Source organism: Schistocerca piceifrons, chromosome 1 (assembly GCF_021461385.2).
Source record: "Schistocerca piceifrons isolate TAMUIC-IGC-003096 chromosome 1, iqSchPice1.1, whole genome shotgun sequence".
Lineage (NCBI taxonomy): Eukaryota > Metazoa > Arthropoda > Insecta > Orthoptera > Acrididae > Schistocerca > Schistocerca piceifrons.
This window is the reverse complement of record NC_060138.1, coordinates 501248840-501270487: the sequence shown is the minus strand read 5'-3', so window position 1 is coordinate 501270487 and position 21648 is coordinate 501248840. Positions and strand designations below refer to the sequence as shown.

The 21648-nt window shown below is 39.4% G+C and overlaps 1 protein-coding gene across 1 annotated transcript in view; it reads left to right on the top strand.

Annotated features, from left to right (window-relative positions):
• LOC124796402 (E3 ubiquitin-protein ligase RNF185-like) overlaps window positions 1-19626 on the top strand; it is a 69899-nt gene extending 50273 nt beyond the window's left edge. The window contains exons 6-7 of the mRNA XM_047260581.1: window positions 5277-5391; window positions 19298-19626. Coding sequence (XP_047116537.1) covers window positions 5277-5391; window positions 19298-19395 — 213 coding nt within the window. The 3' untranslated portion in view covers window positions 19396-19626. The remainder of the gene's footprint in view (window positions 1-5276; window positions 5392-19297) is intronic.
• Window positions 19627-21648: the final 2022 nt, after the last annotated feature.

The following is a 21648-nucleotide window of genomic DNA, read 5'->3' as shown; positions in this document are numbered from 1 at the left end:
GTATGACAAAACAGCTATAAACCATGAGCTACACTACCTATGAAGGATTGGCTATTGTAATAAGATTTCAAGTCAACACAGTCATGTTGGCTGAGGAGTGGAAGGGGGGCCTTCTTTGCCTTCAATATGACTCCGAGGTGCCACCCAGTTCCTCCTACACTACTGGAACTCGACATGGACAACAAAATATCTCTATTACTAAACATAGTATACTGACTATGTATACTAGGCTACCAATTAACTTTTTATATAATAATCGTAGTTGTATTTTAACAGTTGAATTTTAGTAGCGTAATTACCCAGTCATGTATGTAGTGCAAATCAGATAAGTTTGTTGTGATTATTAAAAAAGAGGCTTGTAACTACATCTTTGGACACCATGAGAGGCTTGAGGAACTAATAACCACATAGTTGGGTCCCTTTATATTTCTAGTCTTCATTACATCGTGTCCACTTCAGATAAATTTCCGTTCAAATGAAACCCCACAACACAACATGCTTTAAAAATGTGCAAAAACAACACTTTTTCACAAATCAGGTTTGTTATTCATATGCATATAAAAACATTTATTGATATCATTACCACCTCTGTGCCAGGCCATTAAACCTTTTTGTGATTAGTGCTACAATTTTGAACTCTTTCGACAAATTGACACTTTCCACCACACCACACAGAGTCTCTCTCTCTCTCTCTCTCTCTCTCTCTCTCTCTCTCTCTCTCTCTCCCTCCCCTATCTCTCTCTGATGTCATTTCAGGGAAAGAGAACACAGAAATAGGAATACAGAAACATCTCCCAATAAAAGTAACTCTGTTTCTGTCCTGTCCCATACATGTAAGACACCATCTTGTGAATGCTTTTCCACTACCTTCATCCCATTGTCACCTAGCCATATGCTTGTACACCAATACATCTCCCATTCATGTGGTGGCAGTATCATTGGAAAGCATTACTACCAGTATACTACTAACTCCAAACATATGAGGCCTTTATCTTCAAGAATACATTGAATTATATCCTTATACTTATAGAGAATGGAGGAAGCTGCATCACCCTGACTACCCCCAAGACCTTCCATCTCATACAGTCTTAAATGACCCTCGATATCACACACTCCTCTGCGACATAATGGAAGGTGCAAGAAGTTTGACTTTAAAGAAGGGTGGTGCAAGAGATGAAATGCGGCAACAATAAAACCTCAAGGTGTTGAAGATGATCTGCCCGTGTACCAGGATTTGATCTGAAGAGAAGTGAGTGGACGCCATTGAACAGGATAAGAACTGATCAGTCCAGGTGCAGTGTTCTGATGCACAAGTGGGGACTCACTCTCCAGCCTGTGACTGTGCAGCACAAGAACAGACCATTCAGTGTATTGCCAGCGACTGCCCTCTGAGGAAGTACCCAGGGCATTTCAGTGATTTTATTAATGCTGCTTATCTGCTATCAGTTGGCTTCATTCAGCAGATGCTGAACTCTGATTAAATGTATTTGTTTTAATTAACAGTCCTAATTTTATAGTTCAAATGTCCTCCATTTACTATTCTTGAATTATTAACTTTCATAATGTAAACATATTATCCCTGTGCCTAAAACCTTAAATGTATAATTGTAAACTGTATGTATTTCAATATGTTTTGTTACGCATGTCAATCACATCGCGCGCTAGCAGCGCATGTCGGGTGTTTCAAGCGTCAACTTCGCGTCTTAATATCTCGGGATGTAATGAGAATATTGCGATTTCAATCAACGCCATTGTGTATGTGCTTTGTCATGCTATGGATTGCTGAAGAAAGAATATAGGATGTCCATTTAAAAAAACATAGGTTTGTGTTAAAAAACACACATGCTTTTGTTTTAGAATGTTTACAAATATGTACATTCATGGGCCCCAGCCCTACATTGATACCGGTGAAAGTCGTTTTCCAATAGCTGTTATTGTTCCAGAGATATTTTGTGTGGACAAGATAGCTGAAACACCCTGTATAGGGAAACATTCCACGTGGGAAAAATATATCTAAAAACAAAGATGATGTAACTTATCAAAAGAAAGCATTGTCATGTTGATAAACACACAAACGTACAAACAAAATTCAAGCTTTCGCAACCAACAGTTGCTTCATCAGGAAAGAGGAAAGGAGAGGGAAAGACGAAAGGATGTGGGTTTTAAGGGAGAGGGTAAGGAGTCATTCCAATCCCGGGAGCGGAAAGACTTACCTTAGGGGGAAAAAAGGACAGGTATACACTCGCGAGCGTGCGCGCACACACACACACACACACACACACACACACACACACACACACACACACACACACACATATCCCAGTTCATACAAAAAAAATGCTATCCTTAGAATCAGATGTGTGTTTACATTAGCATTGACAGAAAGCTACATTCAAAAATGTTTGAGCTCTAGCAAAAGCTTCACTTGAAAACTGATAATTATTATGTATTTTGTAAATTGAATAATTTTGATAAAAAAATATAAAAATTCGAACGATGTATGGAACATATAACTACCTAGCATGTGACCCAAAACCAGATCTTCCATTTGGTATACTGCTGATTTCATGGTGCATGTTGCAGTTCTCCACTTGTTAGTAATTACCATCCAGAATTTGAGTAGTTCATCCTACACCTTTACATTGGCTTCAATTCCTAACATCCACTTCACATCTCTCAAATTGATGCTCTGTCATGTACATAGTCAGCACAACATCTTGGTTTAATCCCAACACCCCTCTGGCTCCCCAATCCCATGCCCTGCACTTCATACCATTTTCACAAGTCCTGTCTTGTTTAGCTACCAGTGTCTTTTTACTAGTCTTCTCCTGCACATATAATTGTGGTTGGGATCTAGATTAAGAATGCAAATAAATACTTTGCTGTGGGTACTGTGATTTACAGTTTGTTGCTTCAAAGACTGAGTTTGCTGTCAAGAAGGCAAAATTTCTCTCAAACTTATTACAGTAAATGATATCCAGTGCATTGCATATCATTGGCAGCCTATTGTGGATGCTGCCTTAAGACTTGGTAAGATTATGTCCGCACATTTTCACATTGTGGCATACAGTTATGCGAGTAGCGTGTTCATGAATCATAGTACTGCTGCTCTAGTTTAGATGACTTTTTTTAAAATTCCTCATAAATACACACACATTTTGCATGTGTCAGAGAAGAGGAAAAATGTGACAAAATACAAGTGAAATCAGGACTTGGTCATATACATTGAATTTACATTCACTGTAATATTCCTGTAATACGCGTTTCATAATACCCTCAGTCAATGGAACTTATAACCACTCATTTGAGTTAAGACTAATATAACTGCATCAGTTTTGGAAGTCATAGCATGATTAGAAAATTACTTTGGCAGCACAATAATTTGCTACTATTCTAGTGCACTGAGAATAATGTGGCACACTACTGAAACTCCTCAAGGCACAATTAAGCAGTCCAGCAGTAGCTCTTACATCAGTCTTCTCACAGCATGTGAATGACTGTTAAGGTTTGCCCATTATTTGCTGTGAACTTTGTATTTTGCAAAGATTTACGATCCCTCCAAAGTAAGCCTCTAGCCAGTGTCAAGTACAGTATAAGTTGCGATGGGATGATTTAGCTATAAACACATCACTTGCAACATTGGACATTAAATTAAGCGAAGTGAGGCAATAGTGTGGCAACCTTTCTGCCAGGACAGCTGCTAAGGTCTTACAGTGTTGGAGTTTCATACTCGTATTTCGTCGCTTGACAAGTTATATGACTACCATACACTGTGTCTACTTCATTGCATCTTAAGTGTTCATACACCACAGTATATTGAATGAGACGTAAGAACCTATCATCTCATTATAATCAAAACACAAGGTCTGTCTTACCTAGTATCCTAACTGTGTCCCCCCACCCCCAACCACACACACAGATGAAACAAAAGCTTCCACAGGCTCCATCTGTGTTATTACTGTCTGCCTCTGGAACAAGCTACCCTGCACTCGGTGCACAAGTCAGTGCCCTGTTACATTTGAGGAAAAGCTGAAGTACTTCCTGTCTGTGTCGTACCTTGTCCCTAAAAATTAATGTATATAGGCAATTTACCTCTGTCAAATAGTAAAGCAAGTGCTGTCATCTTCCCCCAGTTTTTATATATATATCTAAAAACAAAGATGCTGTAACTTACAAAACGAAAGTGTTGGTATGTTGATAGAGACAATAAAAAAAACACACACACAAATTTCTGCTTTTGCAACCAAAGGTTGCTTCATCAGGAAAGAGGGAAAGACGAAAGGATGTGGATTTTAAGGGAGAGGGTAAGGAGTCATTCCAGTCCTGGGAGCGTAAAGACTTAACCTCAGGGGAGGAAAAAAAGGACAGGTATACACTCGCGCGCGCACATACACACACACCCATCTGCACATATACAGACACAGGCAGACATATCATTATATATCCCCCTTGCCCCCCCCCCCCCCCCCACCTCTCCCCTCAATTTTGGAATCATTGATGCCACTACCATTTTCCTGTCTTCATTGCTTGGATTTTTATCAGATTCTTCTTTCTTTCCCTCTTCACCCCATCTCTCACATCCAGTGCTGTTATTGTTCGTAGTTCAAATCTACATCCCTGTAATTTGTCTTTAATATTATACTAGCCAGGAATGAAAATCAGCCATGGTTTTTTTTTTTTTTCCCCTTCACTCTTTATACCATAGTAATTTCTAAATGATGTATTCTATATTAGATGTAATTTACAATATGTATATTGACTCTAATTTTGCAATGTTCAATAAATAAATAAGTGTACCACATTGCTAACTGGCATTTGGCAGTCATGGAGTACGCACTGTAGTGCTGCTGTTGTAGTTATGTGGCTTCAATCAGCTCAAGTATATTCAGGTAAATAGGGTCAGACATTAGATACACATTTCCTACTCTTCCACTAGAAAATTTGTATTGTAAGCTGCATAAAAGTTATATGGGTTTCACACATCTAGCAACAAGTTTGCTCTTGGATGCAGAAATTTAAATATTACTTTAATGCTAATACAGTGCAGTCAGACTGTGCACTTATAAATGTAAATATCTGTATTTATTTGATGAAACTAATGTGTATGTCTTCTGATGTTATAGTTAACTACACACAATCAGTTTGCCTTATTTCATCACTGCATTGTGATAACTCAGAAGGGTGATTCATTGGTGTGGCCATTGTATCCATCTCTTTACAGTAAGTGTATGATTTTTTAGTTTTGTCCCTCAGTTGCTGATAAGTGTGTTTTGCAGGGATTCCCAGGCTTTGGCTTTGGAGATGGCCTTCACATGTCATTTGGCATTGGTGCCTTTCCGTTTGGTATCTTCACATCTACCTTCAATTTTGGTGATCCTAGACCTAGTGCAGGTGAGTGATAGTGCGTCTGCACACACTAACAACAACTCTTAAGTCAAAAATTGAAGTCCAGTTGTAGAAAAGTATGTAGGAACTGTAAAGACTGGCCATACGAATGAATTTCAAACTGTTTTTTTGAGATCACATTAGATTCTGCAATGTGTTGCCAGACATATTGATTCACTCTTACTATTTTGTTGGTAACATATTGTACAATACCACATTCATTGAGGCTAATGTTCCATCTCTCATCAAGAGTTGCCTGCATGCTTTCGTAGAGACTTTTCAACCTCAAACCATACAACCCAAATTTACTTACTCTGAATGCACTAGAGAAAGAAACTAATGAGCTGAAGATGACAGTTGTGCCTCTCTTGAATAGTCAAAGTATGAGAGCAAAGAATCGTCTCAGACACTATCCATAACCAGCTCCACACATGGATCCTAAGACAAATATCATGTGACTGACGATCTATACTTTAGCCATGAAACCCACAAGTACGTGTCGCACCACACTGCAAAACTCCTTTTCAGTTAATCATCACATCTCTGATGATTCTCTGGACTCTGTAGTAGGTTATCTTGACCCTTAGGCCCTGGTGGTCTCTGGCTGCTAGAGAGAACCATAATATTTGGATATTTGGCTTCCGGAATCCCTCAGATACCTGGAGACATGGTTTAATCAGCAAGGCAAAGCTGCACTGAGAGGGGCTAAGGGCGAGGTTGTTGCTCATAGCACCACGGCACTTCATCGTGCCTCGTGGATCTGTAAAAATAATTTCTGACATGACCGACAGCTCCACAGTATCAACAAGCAAAGGAATGTGTGAAAAATACCAATCAGAAGAAAGGATAGATTAATAGGACATACGGTAAGACACCAGCAAATAACTGCCATAGGAATCTCACAGCACGAAAGTCATAATTACCCAGTTGAAAGAGCACACAGCTCACTTTAGAAAATTATACGATGTAGAACTGGTGCCAGATGATCATGCCACCCTCTACTTCTGACAAAAGTCATGGCGGTGAAGTGGCGGTACATGACAATTGCTTGCATAGAACCACCACAGTAAAATGACTCAATTTGGAGATGCGAAAGACTGACAGAAAGATTTATTGTGTTGTGATGTCCCCATAACACCGTGAAGTAAGTTGGTCGATTTGCCATTGTATCAACAGAGACAGTCCAACATGACAGCAAGGAATGGTGTACTATTCGCTGCCAAGTAACATGTCTTGATAAGTGTGATCATAAAAAGATTCTAAGTGACAAGAGCCAGAGATGAGTATCATACCTTGTCAATGGCAGTTGGTTTCAAACTCTACATGAATTGTTGCTGACAGTGAATGTAGATCCATCTCAACTAGTTTCTCCCTCCCGGAGGACACGACCTCATTGTACACACCTATAGTGCTGGTAGAAGTGTTTGCATGCTTCACTGATGGTGAGGACTATGCCGCCTTAGCAGATGCGCCTCATGAAGAATGTCTCTTAAGAATGAGATTTTCACTCTGCAGCAGAGTGTGTGCTGATATGAAACTTCCTGGCAGATTAAAACTGTGTGCCAGACCGAGACTCGAACTTGGGATCTTTGCCTTTCGCGGGCAAATGCTCTACCATCTGAGCTACCCAAGCACGACTCACGCCCCATCCTCACAGCTTTATTTCTGCCAGTACCTCTCTCAAGTTAGGAAACGGGAAGGCTACGTTTTTGCCAGGGAGCTCCTCCAACAATAGTTGTGTACAGGCAGTGCTTGATTTGTGACAGTACGCACTGGTACACCATACCAGTACCTCCAATGAAAAAAATTAGAGCCACAGTTTTTGAGATGTGGTACAATAGACCTTTTGCTGTGGCTGAAGTGATGTAAAACAAATGTTGCATTCACACTTTTTTAATGTGTCAGCGGAGTGGTGTGAGATTTGGAGAGTGGGGACCTTGACTTTACGGCCTGGTTCTCAAGGAAGGCATATTCCTCTCTAAAATAAACCTCAGTCTCGAGGAGCGCTACAATGTTGATGAGGTGAATAGCTGTTAAGTTAAAACAGTCCATAGTGGACACCTCAGGGGTAGCTACTGCTTCCCCCCTCCCCCGCACCCCCTCCCGAGCTTTATAGGTTTGATCAGGCAGGCGGGGCTCTGTCGAAGTTAACATATGTTTCCCTAGCAGCTCTTCAGATTTCCATGGAGTGACATAAATTCACACCTACTCCTGGCAGGATGGGTGTAGCGTCAGGTAGTAGCTACACCCACCCAACAAAGAGGACTTGGTTGGACAGTCCACCTGAGAAGTATTCTCAGATTTATAGTAACATGGCACTAGTCTGCTATAACACTTTCATTGTAATCAAGAGAGTAGAGAGAACTTGCGAGAAGATTTCCCATTTTTATATTCACAAGGCTTTGAAGAGTATGAGTACTTAAAGAAGTGTTTAACAACTTCTTAGTGGAACACTTCTAGTTGAAATTGCCTAGTCAAACCACATCCCTAACTTTGTGGGAAGCAAGACTAACCTGTTGTGGCTGAGCTGCATAATACCCTTAACTTCTGTAAAGGCATGGTTACCCGCTCTTATACAGGGTGATTCAAAAAGAATACCACAACTTTAAAAATGTGTATTTAATGAAAGAAACATAATATAACCTTCTGTTATACATCATTACAAAGAGTATTTAAAAAGGTTTTTTTTTTTTTCACTCAAAAACAAGTTCAGAGATGTTCATTATGGCCCCCTCCAGACACACGAGCAATATCAACCTGATACTCCAACTCGTTCCACACTCTCTGTAGCATATCAGGCGTAACAGTTTGGATAGCTGCTGTTATTTCTCGTTTCAAATCATCAGTGGTGGCTGGGAGAGGTGGCCGAAACACCATATCCTTAACATACCCCCATAAGAAAAAATCGCAGGGGGTAAGATCAGGGCTTCTTGGAGGCCAGTGATGAAGTGCTCTGTCATGGGCTGCCTGGCGGCAGCACACCACCTATCAGGAGGTTTAACACCATACTTCATTCGAAATGCATGCCGAACAACTGTCGTCGATTCACTTCTGCCGTACTCAATAACACAAAAAGCTTTCTGTTGAGCGGTCGCCATCTTAGCATCAACTGACGCTGACACCTAGTCAACAGCGCCTCAAGTCAACAAATGTACAACTAAATGAAACTTTATAGCTCCCTTAATTCGCCGACAGATAGTGCTTAGCTCTGCCTTTTATCGTTGCAGAGTTTTAAATTCCTAAAGTTGTGGTATTCTTTTTGAATCACCCTGTATAATGGAGCTGGACCTGGAGGAGTTACTTGAAGAATAGAAAGATATGGTGTGACAGAAATGCAAAACTACGTGAAGAGTGTCAATGGCACATTGAAAAAATCTACAACATTTTTTTCTAATGTTCAAGACTCCGGAATTACTTGAATATATTCTAGCAGACCATATCTGTCTTAAGAGTCTACCATTTGTTCCCAACTCAATTCTAAGTTTCAGGTGTCAAAGATTTAGTCATGCCACTACGGCCTTTAACAGGAGGACTGCATGTGGAAATTGTGGAGGCTCAGCTCGTGAATCAGGGAGTCCTTTATCATCTTAATTAAACATGCCTGTTGTGGTTTAAGCCTTTGGTAGCTGTGCAGTTTCACTGACCATCACCTGAAATTAATTTCGTAGGATCTGCCCTTGAAGTGAATATCCAGAAGCTTTTCAAAATTCGAAGGTCACCCACTTTTAATCACATTATCCTACTAGTGGTAACCAGGTTTCTTACAGCCTCTATTAAGGTTTACAAACAGTAGACAGTATGGATATATGCAGAGGTTAATATTTGTTCTCTCTTCAGAAAGTAAAAGTGCATGCAGTACAAATCAAAAGATCATAAGTTGCTTCACAAGAATTTAAGTTAAAGAAAGAAAAAAGTCACAGAACTGTTACCGTAGTTACAAATACACTGAAGAGCCAAAGGAAGTGGTACACCTGCCTAAAAATGTGTAAGGCCCCTATGAGTACGCAGAAGTGCTGCAGTACGACATGGCATGGACTCGACTAATGCTTGAAGTAGTGCTGGAGTGAATTGACACCATGAATCCTGCAGGGCTGTGTCCGTAAATCTGTAGGGGTACGGGTGGGGGGGGGGGGGGGATTTCTTATGAACAGCACATTGCAAGGCATCCCAGAAGTGCTCAATAATGTTCATGTCGGGGAGTTTGGTGGTCGGCAGAAGTGTTTAAACTCAGAAGAGTATTCCTGGAGCCACTCTGTAGCAATTCTGGATGTGTGGGGTGTCGCATTGCAATGGACATGAATGGATGCAGGTGATCAGACAGGATGCGTACGTACATGACGACTGTCAGAGTAGTATGTAGACATATAAGGGGTCCCATATCACTCCAATTGCACACGCTCCACACCATTGCAGAGCCTCCACCAGCTTGAACAGCTCCTGCTGACATGCAGGATCCATGGATTCTTGAGGCTGTCTCCATACCCATACATGTCCATCTGCTCAATACAATCTGAAACGAGACTTGTCTGACAGCCAACATGTTTCCAGTCATTAAAAGTCCAATGTCGGTGTTGACAGGCCCAGGTGAGGCATAAAGTTTTGTGCCGTGCAGTCATCAATGGCACACGAATGCGCCTTCGGCCCCGAAAGCCCATATCGATGATGTTTCATTGAATTGTTGACACACTGACACTTGTTGATGGCCCAGCATTGAAATCTGCAGCAGTTTGCAGAAGGATTGCACTTCTGTGAAGTTTAACAATTCTCTTCAGTCATTGTTGGTCCCATTCTTGTTTTACCGGATTCCTGATATTCACAGCACACTCATGAAATGGTCGTATGGGAAAATCCCCACTTCGTCACTTCGGAGAAGCTGTGTCCCATCGTTCGTGTGCCAACTATAACACCACATTCAAACTCACTTAAATCTTGATAACCTGACGCTGTAGCAGCAGTAACCGATCTAACAACTGCACCGGACACTTCTTGTCTTACATAGGCATTGCCTGCCACAGCGCTGTATTCTCTCTACATCTCTCTGTATTTGAATATGCATGCCTATACCAGTTTCTTTGGCACTTCAGTGTATTATTCAACTAAACCAAAACACACACACATTTTTGTGTCTACTGCTCATAACTATAAAATATGTTCTCTCAGCCTAATTTAAATGAATGGATCACAGACACAAACAATTTCAAAGGCTGAGCTAAAAAGCTAGACTGGAGCTGTACTAAATGAAGATTAAGAGCAGCATGAGCAAAACAACAGATTGACTGAAATGGCACAAGAGTTGGCCTTTCCTCCATAATATTACGCAATTTTTGTTAATTTAAAATAGTTTGTAAATTCAGTAGATCAGAAAGTTCATATTTTATTGTTTATTGAGTTTGTCATTACATTTTATTTGTATATAATGGTAATCCTGGAAATTTACAGTAATTTGGCTGTAATTGGCAATGAATGTGTGGACCATGTGAAATCTTTAATTAATAATATATTTTCAACTAGTTGAGTTTGGTCTAATGTAAATTCGTTGCTGAAAAGAGGAAAATAGCTCTTTAATTTGAAAGTTGTGTTTCCTTTATTGCCTATTAGTGCATCAGATTGTTCTGTATGACTAGATGTATGAATTTTTTTTAAAAATTGCTGTATCTTTTGATTTTCATTATTTGCGACAAAACTAATTAGTTCATTGTGACCAGAGCAACAAGCTGAATAATAAAGTTTTGCAGGCGAAATTTGTTTCTTCAGTTTTGATAATTAGCATAACATCGGAATTTTGAATCGATAATTTGTGTAAATTTTATTTGGACCGTAACATATGATATAGGGGTGTGCTCAAAGTGTACAAACTGCTCCAAAGATCTACAGTGTAGAGCAGGTAGTATAGGGTTTTTAATAAGGAAAGTTTTGAGATGTATACCCCATGATGAAGATGAGAAAGCTTTCAAAGCTTTGCAACCTGCAACCGTTAAAATGTCAGGCACCAGTGTGATGGCTCCATGCAAACACAGACCAGTGATTCAAGTATGGTACATGCACTTACTAGGGTACCTATGAGGGAGAAGCTACATTGGAACCCAAAATTATTCAGAATCTGTCAATGTTGGACTTGAAACCTCAGCCAGATACCACTGCACACCATCAGAAGCCCACTAAGCTGCCAACTCCATCCATGCAAGCAACTCCTGCCATAAGTAAGGAAAAACTTATACAAAATGTTGTTCAAAATTGAAAGCAATAGTAGCAAAACCGTTGGATTGACAAGCACTGTCCCTTTCTGTTGGTGATTTTACGGTTGAGGACACTGATATCCACGTAGAAGAACTGGAGAGCTACAACCATCACTAATCAGTGGCTCCCACAGGGACTTTCGATTTAAAAGAATTAAGACAATTTCTTATGTACTTGCAAGAAACTTATTTTAAGTTCTCCAAAACACATGCATTAAGGTACCACACCCTACAGGGAGGAAGATGTTCCTGGAGACAGGGCTTAGGGTGGAGTGGCTGTTTTCATCAATGACAGATGAGACTCCCCTCCCTCTCTGCTCTTACCGTGGCCATACAAGCAGTTGCAGTACAATTTTTCACACCAGTTAAAATCACAGTGTGTTCTTTATGTCTTCTATATTATAATTCGTTGGATGTAGATGCACTGACGAAACTCTTCTGAGCAAATGAGGTCATGCACTGGTTAACATACTGGACTCACATTCAGGAGGACGACAGTTCAAACTTGTGTCCAGCCATCCAGATTTGGTTTTTTCACAATATTCCCTAAATCGCTTAAGGCAAATAGCAGGAAATGGCACGGCCAATTTCCTTCTCTGTCCTTCCCAGCTCCAAACTTGTGCTCCATCTCTAATGACCTCATTGCTGACAGGATGTTAACCACAAAACCCCTCCTCCTAGAACTCTTCTGGGCACTCCCTCGCCCATTCTTCCTCGTGGGTGACTTCAGTGCACCAATGTGCTGTCAGCCTCAGTTACCATTTGCTCCAGTGGTTGAATTTATCAAGCATTTCATGTGTCCAGATAATATCTGCCTTTCGAACTCTGCTCAGATAACACTTTTCTACAACTAAAGGGTCATTTTCAGCCATTGGCCTTTATTTTTGCTCTCCAGTTACTGCATGTTTTGGAAGGTGTGTTTTTTACCTTGAAAACGAGTATGACACCACTTGGAGATACAACATGCTTTGCCAATTTTATAAACCGGTACTAAGTCAACATCTGCCATGTCTTACTCAGACCTTCCTCAAGGACTATTGCTTTCAATATCGCATTGATGATACCTGGTCTGTGTTCCGGAGAATGGAGTCCCCCAAGGCAGTGTACCTAATGCCACACTATTCACAACGGCTATCAGTGGCATCTCCTGCGCTGTCAGGAACCCTCTACAATGACCATGGATCTTTGTTTGTGGATGACTTCACAATCTTCTTCTGTTCTTTTGGTTTTACGATAACACTGAGGCAGCTACAGTTGACCATCAGGAGAAGGAAGTTTGGCCAGCCAGTGAAACTGGTTTTAGGTTCTCATCAGAGGAGACTACGCGTGTCAATTTTAACCATGCTTGTTGAAGTTTTAGCCAACCAGAGCTCACAGTGGGGGCAGTATTTTACGTTTTAAGGATAACATTCGGGGACCTACTATTTGATTCGAAATTAACTTGGATCCTGAAAGACCTGCAGGTGAGGGCTTCAAATCATTGAATAATTTGATATGCCACAGTGAAAAGATTAATGGAGCTAACAAATCGTGCCTCCTGCAGTTTTAGAGGGCATTCGTCGGATTACAGTAGTAGTGTTTATGAATCAGCCCATATTTTTTCCTTCAAGATGTTAGATGCTGTCCACCATGAGGAATTTGAATATCGACTGGAGCGTTGTGGACCAGCCCAGTTCAGAGTTTGTGTGCAGAGGCTGGTGAACCAGCACTCTGGATTTGGTGGCACCTGTTTCTGGCCGACAAGCCTTGAAAATTTCAGTATTGCCTCAGTTATTGACAATTAGTGCAGCAGCCCACCCCAACTTTGAGTGGCTGTTCAGGTATCAGCCCCATGCAATCCAGCCATTCGGGATAGGTGTTGCTGACTGTCTCAAGGATCTGAATATATCAAACAATGGAAAATCCACGATGGAATGTAACAATATTAGAAAAGGAAAGTTGCTACTCACCATATAGGGGAGATGCTGAGTCGCGATAAGCACAATAAAAAGATTCACACAATTATAGCTTTCAGCCATTAAGAACTTCGTCAGCTATAGACACATACACATACACACACGCACACACATACACTCACGTAAATGCAACTTGCATGAATGTCTGCAGTCTGAGACAGCTGAAACCACACTGCAAGCAGCAGCACCAGTGCATGAGGGGAGTGGCAACTTGGCAACTGGGTGGAGGTAAGGAGAAGGCTGGGGGGTGGGGAGGGGGAGGGATGTATGGTGGGAGTGGCGGACAGTGAAGTGCTGCAGTTTAGACGGAGGGCAGGAGAGAAGGTTGGGAGGGGGGGGGGGGGTAAGTAGCGGAAAGGAGAGAAATTAAAAGACTGTGTGTGGTGATGAAATGATGGCCGTGTAGTGCTAGAATGGGAGCAGGGAGGGGACTGGATGGGTGAGGACAGTGACCAACCGTCTTTGAAAACGTGTTCCGCTACAGCTGATTTTTCAATCTGTCCCAATCTACAGTTCCTTTTGTGTTCCGTTAGGCGGGTATTAACACTCCTTTTGGTTGTTCCAATATAAACCATGCCACAGCTACACGGATTTTTATACACACCTGGGGTAGCTAAGGGGTGTCGTGCGTCTTTCATCGATCTTAAACTTTCACTAATTTTCTTGGTAGGTCGAAAGATTGTCTCCAGTTGAAACTTGGCCAAAACTTTACCAATACGGTCCGTTATGTTATGAATAAATGGAAGAAAAACTTTTCCAGCCGACGGTTGTTGTTGTTGTTGTTGTTGTTGTTGTTGTGTATTTTCAGACACTTTTCTTCTAGGGTGGAGTGCTCGATCTATTTCCTTGTCAGTGTACCCATTTCTCTTGAAAGCTGTTCGCAAATGGCTTAATTCTTCTTGTAAGTAAATTCGCTCACAGATGTTATTAGCTCTGTCCACTAAAGTTTTTATGACTCCTCTCTTCTGCCTAGGATGATGATTTGAATCCTTATGTAGGTAACGATCGGTGTGTGTGTCTTTCCTATATACCTTGTGCCCTAGAGTCCCATCTGCCCGTTTAATAACCAATACATCAAAAAATTTAGTTGTCCATTACTCTCTTTCTCCATGGTGAATTGTATCCTTGGATTGAAACTGTTTATGTGCACCAAAAAATCACTCAGTTCCTCTTCAGCATGATTCCATATCACAAAGGTGTCATCCACGTATCAATACCATTTCAAAGGGCTTTTCTTGGCCGACTGCAGCACCTGTAGTTCAAAAAATTCCATAAATAGATTAGCAATAGCAGGGCTTAGAGGGCTACCCATGGCCACCCCATCAATTTGTTCATAATACTCGTTGTTATATTGAAAATAAGTCGAGGATAGACAATGTCGGAACAAAGCTATTATATCAGTAGGAAACATATCAGCTATGTAAGAAAGAGCTTCGTCAACAGGGATCATGGTGAACAGGGATACTACATCGAAACTGACAAGGATGTCACTTGGACTAATTGTGATCTCCCTCAGTTTTTCGATAAAATGCATGGAATTTTTAATATGAGTGTCAGTTTTACCTATATACGGTTGCAACAAAGAAGCAAGATATCTAGCCAGCTCTTGAGTAGGAGCCCCAATGGCACTTACTATCGGTCTCAATGGGACATTGGGCTTGTGTGTCTTAGGTAACCCATACAGTCTAGGAGGGTAAGCTTCAGTTTTGCAAAGGTTACTTTTATCTTCTGTAGGAATGGAAGAGCTTTTTATTAATCGCTGGGTAGCACTTAACACTTTCGTTGTAGGGTCCTTTTTCAGTTTTTTATAGGTGGTGGGATCCAAGAGGTCACTGGTCTTTCTATGATAATCCTCACTCTTCAGCATGACAGCAGCATTACCCTTATCAGCTGTAAGTACAATAATATTCCTGTCCACATTAATCTCCTGTCATGCCTTCCTTTCTCCTAGGGATAAATTACTGCTGGGTGGCTTGACTATACGTAATATCCTAGCTGTTTCCATCCTGATTTCATCGGCGGAATGCGGTGGTAACAGACGAATCCCTGCTTCTATATTGGCAACAATATCTTCCGTGGGAATCTGTGATGGCGTGATAGCAAAATTTCCTCCTTTCGAAAGAACAGAGAATTCCTCCTTGGCTACTTCCTTTTCCAACTGCCCCTCTTTTTACTCTGTTTTAACTACCTGGGGATACATTGAGGATATTTTTTTCTGCTACACCCTATTTTCTGTTTTAGGGGTATCACTCTGATGAATAGTGGATGCTATTCCCCTCGTCATCGCTTTCACTGTTACAGATGGGCGGGGGGGGGGGGGGGGGGGGGGTTGACAAAACTGTGAGAAGGATGGCCCTCATTGTGTGTAGAGCCCTCGGGACAGTTGCCTTGCCCCATCTCTCACTTTATTTTATTGTTGTCAGTCCAACGGATAGGCATTACATTTTTAGCCTTCTCACTTTTACTCTGAAGCCCTGTTTACACCAAAGCACACACAAATGAATGCGCATTCGCTCTGGTGTGAATGCTATGTGCATGACATTGGATTGTGTGCAGGTTGCATTCGCATATGTTCGCTTCTGATTCAGTTTTTCTTGGTTTCAGGACAAACTATCAAAGGAAGTTCACGTCCTCACCAATTCGGCACAATCTTTGATAATAGACACTTGCTTTTCCACAGTGTAATGTTTTTTCGTGCAAACTGCTGTGATATAGTATTTTGTTGAGTGATTTCGGAGCGAAGGAGTGGCTAGATGATACTGCTTTCCTTTTAGTTGAAGAGTACAGACCCCACAGGTGTTTGTGGGATCATAATCCTCACCATAAAAGTATTGCCAGTTGACATTGTCTATACATAATACTCCAGCACATCAACAGTCATTACATAGTGAATATGGAATGCACATTGCAAGCGAATGTGCGTTCACCTGTGCACACTCATGTTCGCTTTGGTATAAACAGGGCCTATACGAATCTCCCTGTCAGAAGGCAATCTTCACTCTGTAACTGTCTTCACCCAAAATTGGCTTCGCATGGGGGTCACATGGGTAGGCCTTCTCTTGCTGCCTTGAACTATGTACTAGCCCAGATCATGCACTTTTACTTCTCTTCCAATTATTTCTCAGCTGTAGCACCAATATTGCTTTTAGGACATCAGTTTTACCACTCCCACATCACTTTTATAGTTCATGAGCCCCCCCTCAAGTATACACCAGGTGTGTGTGTGTGTGTGTGTGCCCTTTTTTTTTTTTTTTTTTTCTTTTTTTTTTTTTTTTTTTTTTTTTTTTTAAAAAAAAAGAGGGAGATGGTGGCAGAAATCATGAAAAAACTCACAATTTTTTATATTTGCTTATTTGAAAGTAAAGTTAATTGAGATTATTATTCCAATTTTTTTCTTTGAAATTTAAACTACAGATGGTGTAAAAAAAAAATTAAAGCTGTAAGTAGTGGAATTCGAGTGAAATTGGATTTATTGTGTCATTCTTTGCGCAAAGTTGAATATATTGATCATTTTTTACAGTGCAAAGGGCCTGGTAAAGTATTAAAAAAATATAGAAAGTCTATATATATTTACTATATAAAGTGAATAACTGATGAAGTGCATCCAAACAAAAACCTGGGAAAAGTGTGTCAGAAGAAACAAATCACGACAGAAATACAGGTTTCAGAATTGTGGGCAGAGGCACTTAAAGGGAAGCATACTTCACTGCATGGAGTTTCAACAGTCAACACTAATGACACTGAAAAAGTGGTAGACTTACAGGCTGTGTCTAAATATTGTTCTGCATGTTCCTTGCACAAGAAACGTAATGATGCAGGTAAAGAAACAGAATGGCAAGAAGCTCACAAAGCTGTTTGTAACAGGAATTAATGTAGGCTCCAGTGGTGGTATAGAAGCTGTTGGTATGAAAATCATTTTCAATAGGTCTTCGGAGAAAGTATGGTGTAAGATACACACAGTATATAGGAGCTGGAGACTCTAGTGCTTGCAAGAATGTAGTTGAAAATCAGCCCTATGGAAATGATTGCACTGTTAAAAATCTGGAGTGATTAGGCCATATTCAGAAGAAGATGGGCGGACGTCTCAGATGGCTTGTTGCAGACAATAAAGGCAAGCTACTAAAGGATGGGAAGCCATTGGGAGGTAAAAACAGACTAACAAAGAAGAGAACTGACATTCTGCAAGTCTGTTATGCTGCTACAGTTTGAAATAACCTCATTGATTTGGAAAGTATGAGGAAGGTAGTATGGGCTATTTGGTTTCATTACTTGTCAAGAGACACTATACCACATCATGGTCTGTTTTCTAGTTAATGGTGCAAATTTCTGAAAAGCAAGGAAAATGGGGAAACTTACAGCCATAAAAATAACCTTCCCTTGGAGGTTGCAATCACTATTAAAACAACTTTACAAGGACTGGCTTCACCAGAACTGCTAGAAAAACGTCTGCATGGCAAAATGGAGAACCAAAATTAAAGTGTCAATGCTAAGTTTATTTGGAAGAGATGTCCAAAGACTGTGTTTGTTTCCTATTTGGTAGTGAAGATTTCTGCTTTGGAAGCTGCAGCAGTGTTTAATGAGGGGAATGTGGCAAGACTTCACACCCTCAGCAAGTTCAGCTTTACACCTGGAGTCTTCACTGAGCAGATACTGCAGATCATCGATGAGCAACAGATCATGAAGGTGGAGATTTCAGTAGAGAATACAGAAAAAATTGCCAGCAGAGGAGTTAAAAGAGCTACAGAGGACGATGATGATGATGATGAACTGGAATATGGACATGGGCAGTTTTAGCTAAGGTATGATTTTAAAAATTTTAAATACTTCATCCAAACTTTAAAATGATTTTTCTGCAACTTAAATTTTTCTCCTTTCAAGAACACACATATCAGAAATTATTGGAAGGATTTTGTTGAAATTTGGCACACCTATTCTTTTACATGGAAGAAATATTTAAAAGGAACAAAATTTTAATCTGGACATTATAATCAGTTTTATGGTTGATATTATATGGAAAATTTGTCCGTTAAAAAAAATGTTAAAATCCAAAATATCATAGAAAATAATAGAAATAATTTACCAAAACATTACTGCACTTGTTGTACATTTATTATTTTAGATTACTTTACCATAAAAAAATTTGCCTGGGAATAACGAAAAAGTGTTACTTAAAATAATAATGTAACAAAAAATTCAAAATTCTCTCATAGCATTAAAATTCTACTAACGATTCTGTAAAAATTATTTAAAGCATATTGGATACTTATACAATGTGCAAAATTTCAGTGACATTGAACAAAATATGATAGAGATATGGATTTACGAAGATCTCAGCATAAGAGTGCCACCATATTCCCCTTAAAAGGGGGGAGGGGGTATCTTGGAAAAAAGTATCAAAATTGTAACTCTTCATAGACCACTCTGCCTTGGAATGTGCACTTTTGTGAAACTTTGTGACACTTTAAAATTGATTGATTGACTGGCTGAGACCTGAACCTGAACCCTTATGTGAGCACACACTTTTCATCTATCAGGAAGATGATACATGTGAATTCTTTTTAGTAGGAATTACTGTGGCATTAGAAAGCTCATTAGCATTTCATTCAAAGACATTAATAAAGTAAAGTAAAATTAGGTAAATATTTGTGTAGTTGTCTTAATGCATGTAGTAAAGCTGTAAATTTTTAGTTGTAATTGCATTTGTTTCTTTGTATTTTCTAGCTCCTCGTGGAACACCCCAGTTTGAAGAGGAGCAGTTTCTGTCAAAAGTGTTCCTTTGGGTTGCAATTATTTTCATATGTTGGTTGTTGATGGCATAATATCAGCACTCATGATCACAGAAACCACTTCGCGAGAGCCTTCTGTAAAAGTTGTTTAAATTTTTTCAAATATTTATATATGTATAAAGAGAAATATGAAGCACTTTTATTGTTATCAGTTGTCAAATGCTGAATGTATATGTGGTGGTATAACATTTTCTTATCATGTATCTTATATATTATTATGTATATTGTCACGACATAGATAGATAAATATTCTTTATAACTGAATTGCTTGATTTTTCATATCATCTTTTCAGGTGTATATAAATAAGGTGCATATAAATGCAGTGTTTTATAATATTAGCATTAGCAATAAATGGCTGGGAATATGCAAAATTTTGTCTCAAGGAGCTTTTTGTTGAAAGAAGATACGTCATTTTATAGTAGGTTACCATATATCTGCAAGGCATAAAAAACAGAATTGCATTGCAAAGAAAACTGTTCTTTGTTTTCCATTGTAAGTGAAATAATGCTTTTTACTAATAATGAAGTTGCAATCCATTGTGCTACTAGAATCCTAAACTCCATTAAGGGCAGCCATTTATTTTGTTGATGTTACATTTATTATATGTAGATTATCGAGTGGTGTTCAGTATTATAGAATTTGTAACCCTTCATAAATTGTGAATATTACGTATTTGAATTTTAAATTGGGCTTCCATTACCTTCATATTTTATGCCTTGCTACCAGACTAAGTCAATGGATAGGTTATGCAGAAAGATAAATCTGAAATATATTTGTGCCAAATATTTGCACTTGCATTCCAGACATCACATTCATGTAAAATATATACAGGGCTGTTCAGTTAGTATTCTGTAGATGTATGGAGTAGTTACTAACATTTTAACTGAGACCTTCTTTATTATTAGTCAAAAGCTCCGCCCCCACCCCAGCTCTACTTACACAACCTTTTAAGATAATATTTTCAATTAATATTCTAGCTTGGATAGCTCTGTAGTTTGATGATACTGCTTATAGTAATCATAAATGTCAGATATCATGTTTCATTGCACTAAGTTTCTTTATTCAAGTTAATGCATCCACAACTTTCACAAAAAATGCCTTATATTTTTCTTACTGTCACATAGTAAATCCAAGGGTATATAATGTATTGGCCAATTTTAGAAGATTTAGTTCACAATCAGTCCTCCATCAAAAGTAATTGTAGCATATGCTTTCTTATACACAATGAAAGTTAGACTATAACCTTTTTTGTGTCCTGTGACGTAACATTTTTATATAGAGGGAATATGGCAAGAAATTAAAGAATAATGAAATAAAATTCCAAGGAAACTGTTTCTTAGCAGGAAAAAGAGCATGCATGTACAAGAAGAGGGTATATCCCGCCATCTCTCTCATAAATATATTTTCTGTGATAATTCATATTCCTCCTCACCCTTGCTTCTTCTAACTGTGGATCAGGACAACTACTGCTATTTATATTTCAGACATCATCTTGTCTTGGTGAGTCCCATAATAAATTAATTTTATTCATTTTGCAGTAATACTTGTGCTATTTTAATCTTTTAGTCTCTGAAAATACTAATGTTGTCTGATGCAGTTCAACACCCACTCACTCTTTCTGCAATTCCAAACACAGAAATTTATTTCCTGTTACTTTATTCAGTTGTTGTAGATGTAACTCCTTTCTGTTCCAAGATTCAGACGTATGATGCTCACATACATGAGGACGATATCTTCAGCTGAGAGCACATTACTATTACAGGTCAAAATAATCTTAGAGATAACACACCTCGAATCTGCTACACTTTTACAGTAGTCTGTATTTATGTAGTTTGTGTTGTCAAAATTTCACTTTCTGATAATAAGTGTTAACTTTGTTTCCAGAATGGTTGGCTCAGTCAGCAAACCACACACATCTGATGTGTAATTTTAGTATATGTCGTAACTTTTCATTTGGAATTTAGGTTACATTATAAATAATGAAGAAAATAAAAATGTATAATCACAAAACAGTTGAACAGTTAACAGGCACTTCAGTGTGCTTGCAGAGTATGCTGAAAAAATAATAGTTCCACTTTCTGTCACCACATGAGAATGTTGTGCTGAGAGTAGTGAAAATGTGAAAGGTTTCCTGTTTTGACATCAATATGCTGTTTGTCACTTGGTGACACATGTAGATTTCGGGAAGTGACTGTAGGTGTAATGGTTAAGAAGGTTGAAATGTTCTGCACAAAACACAATGTCTGCTAAGAATAGAAACTGCACTGCAGGTAAAATTATCAGAA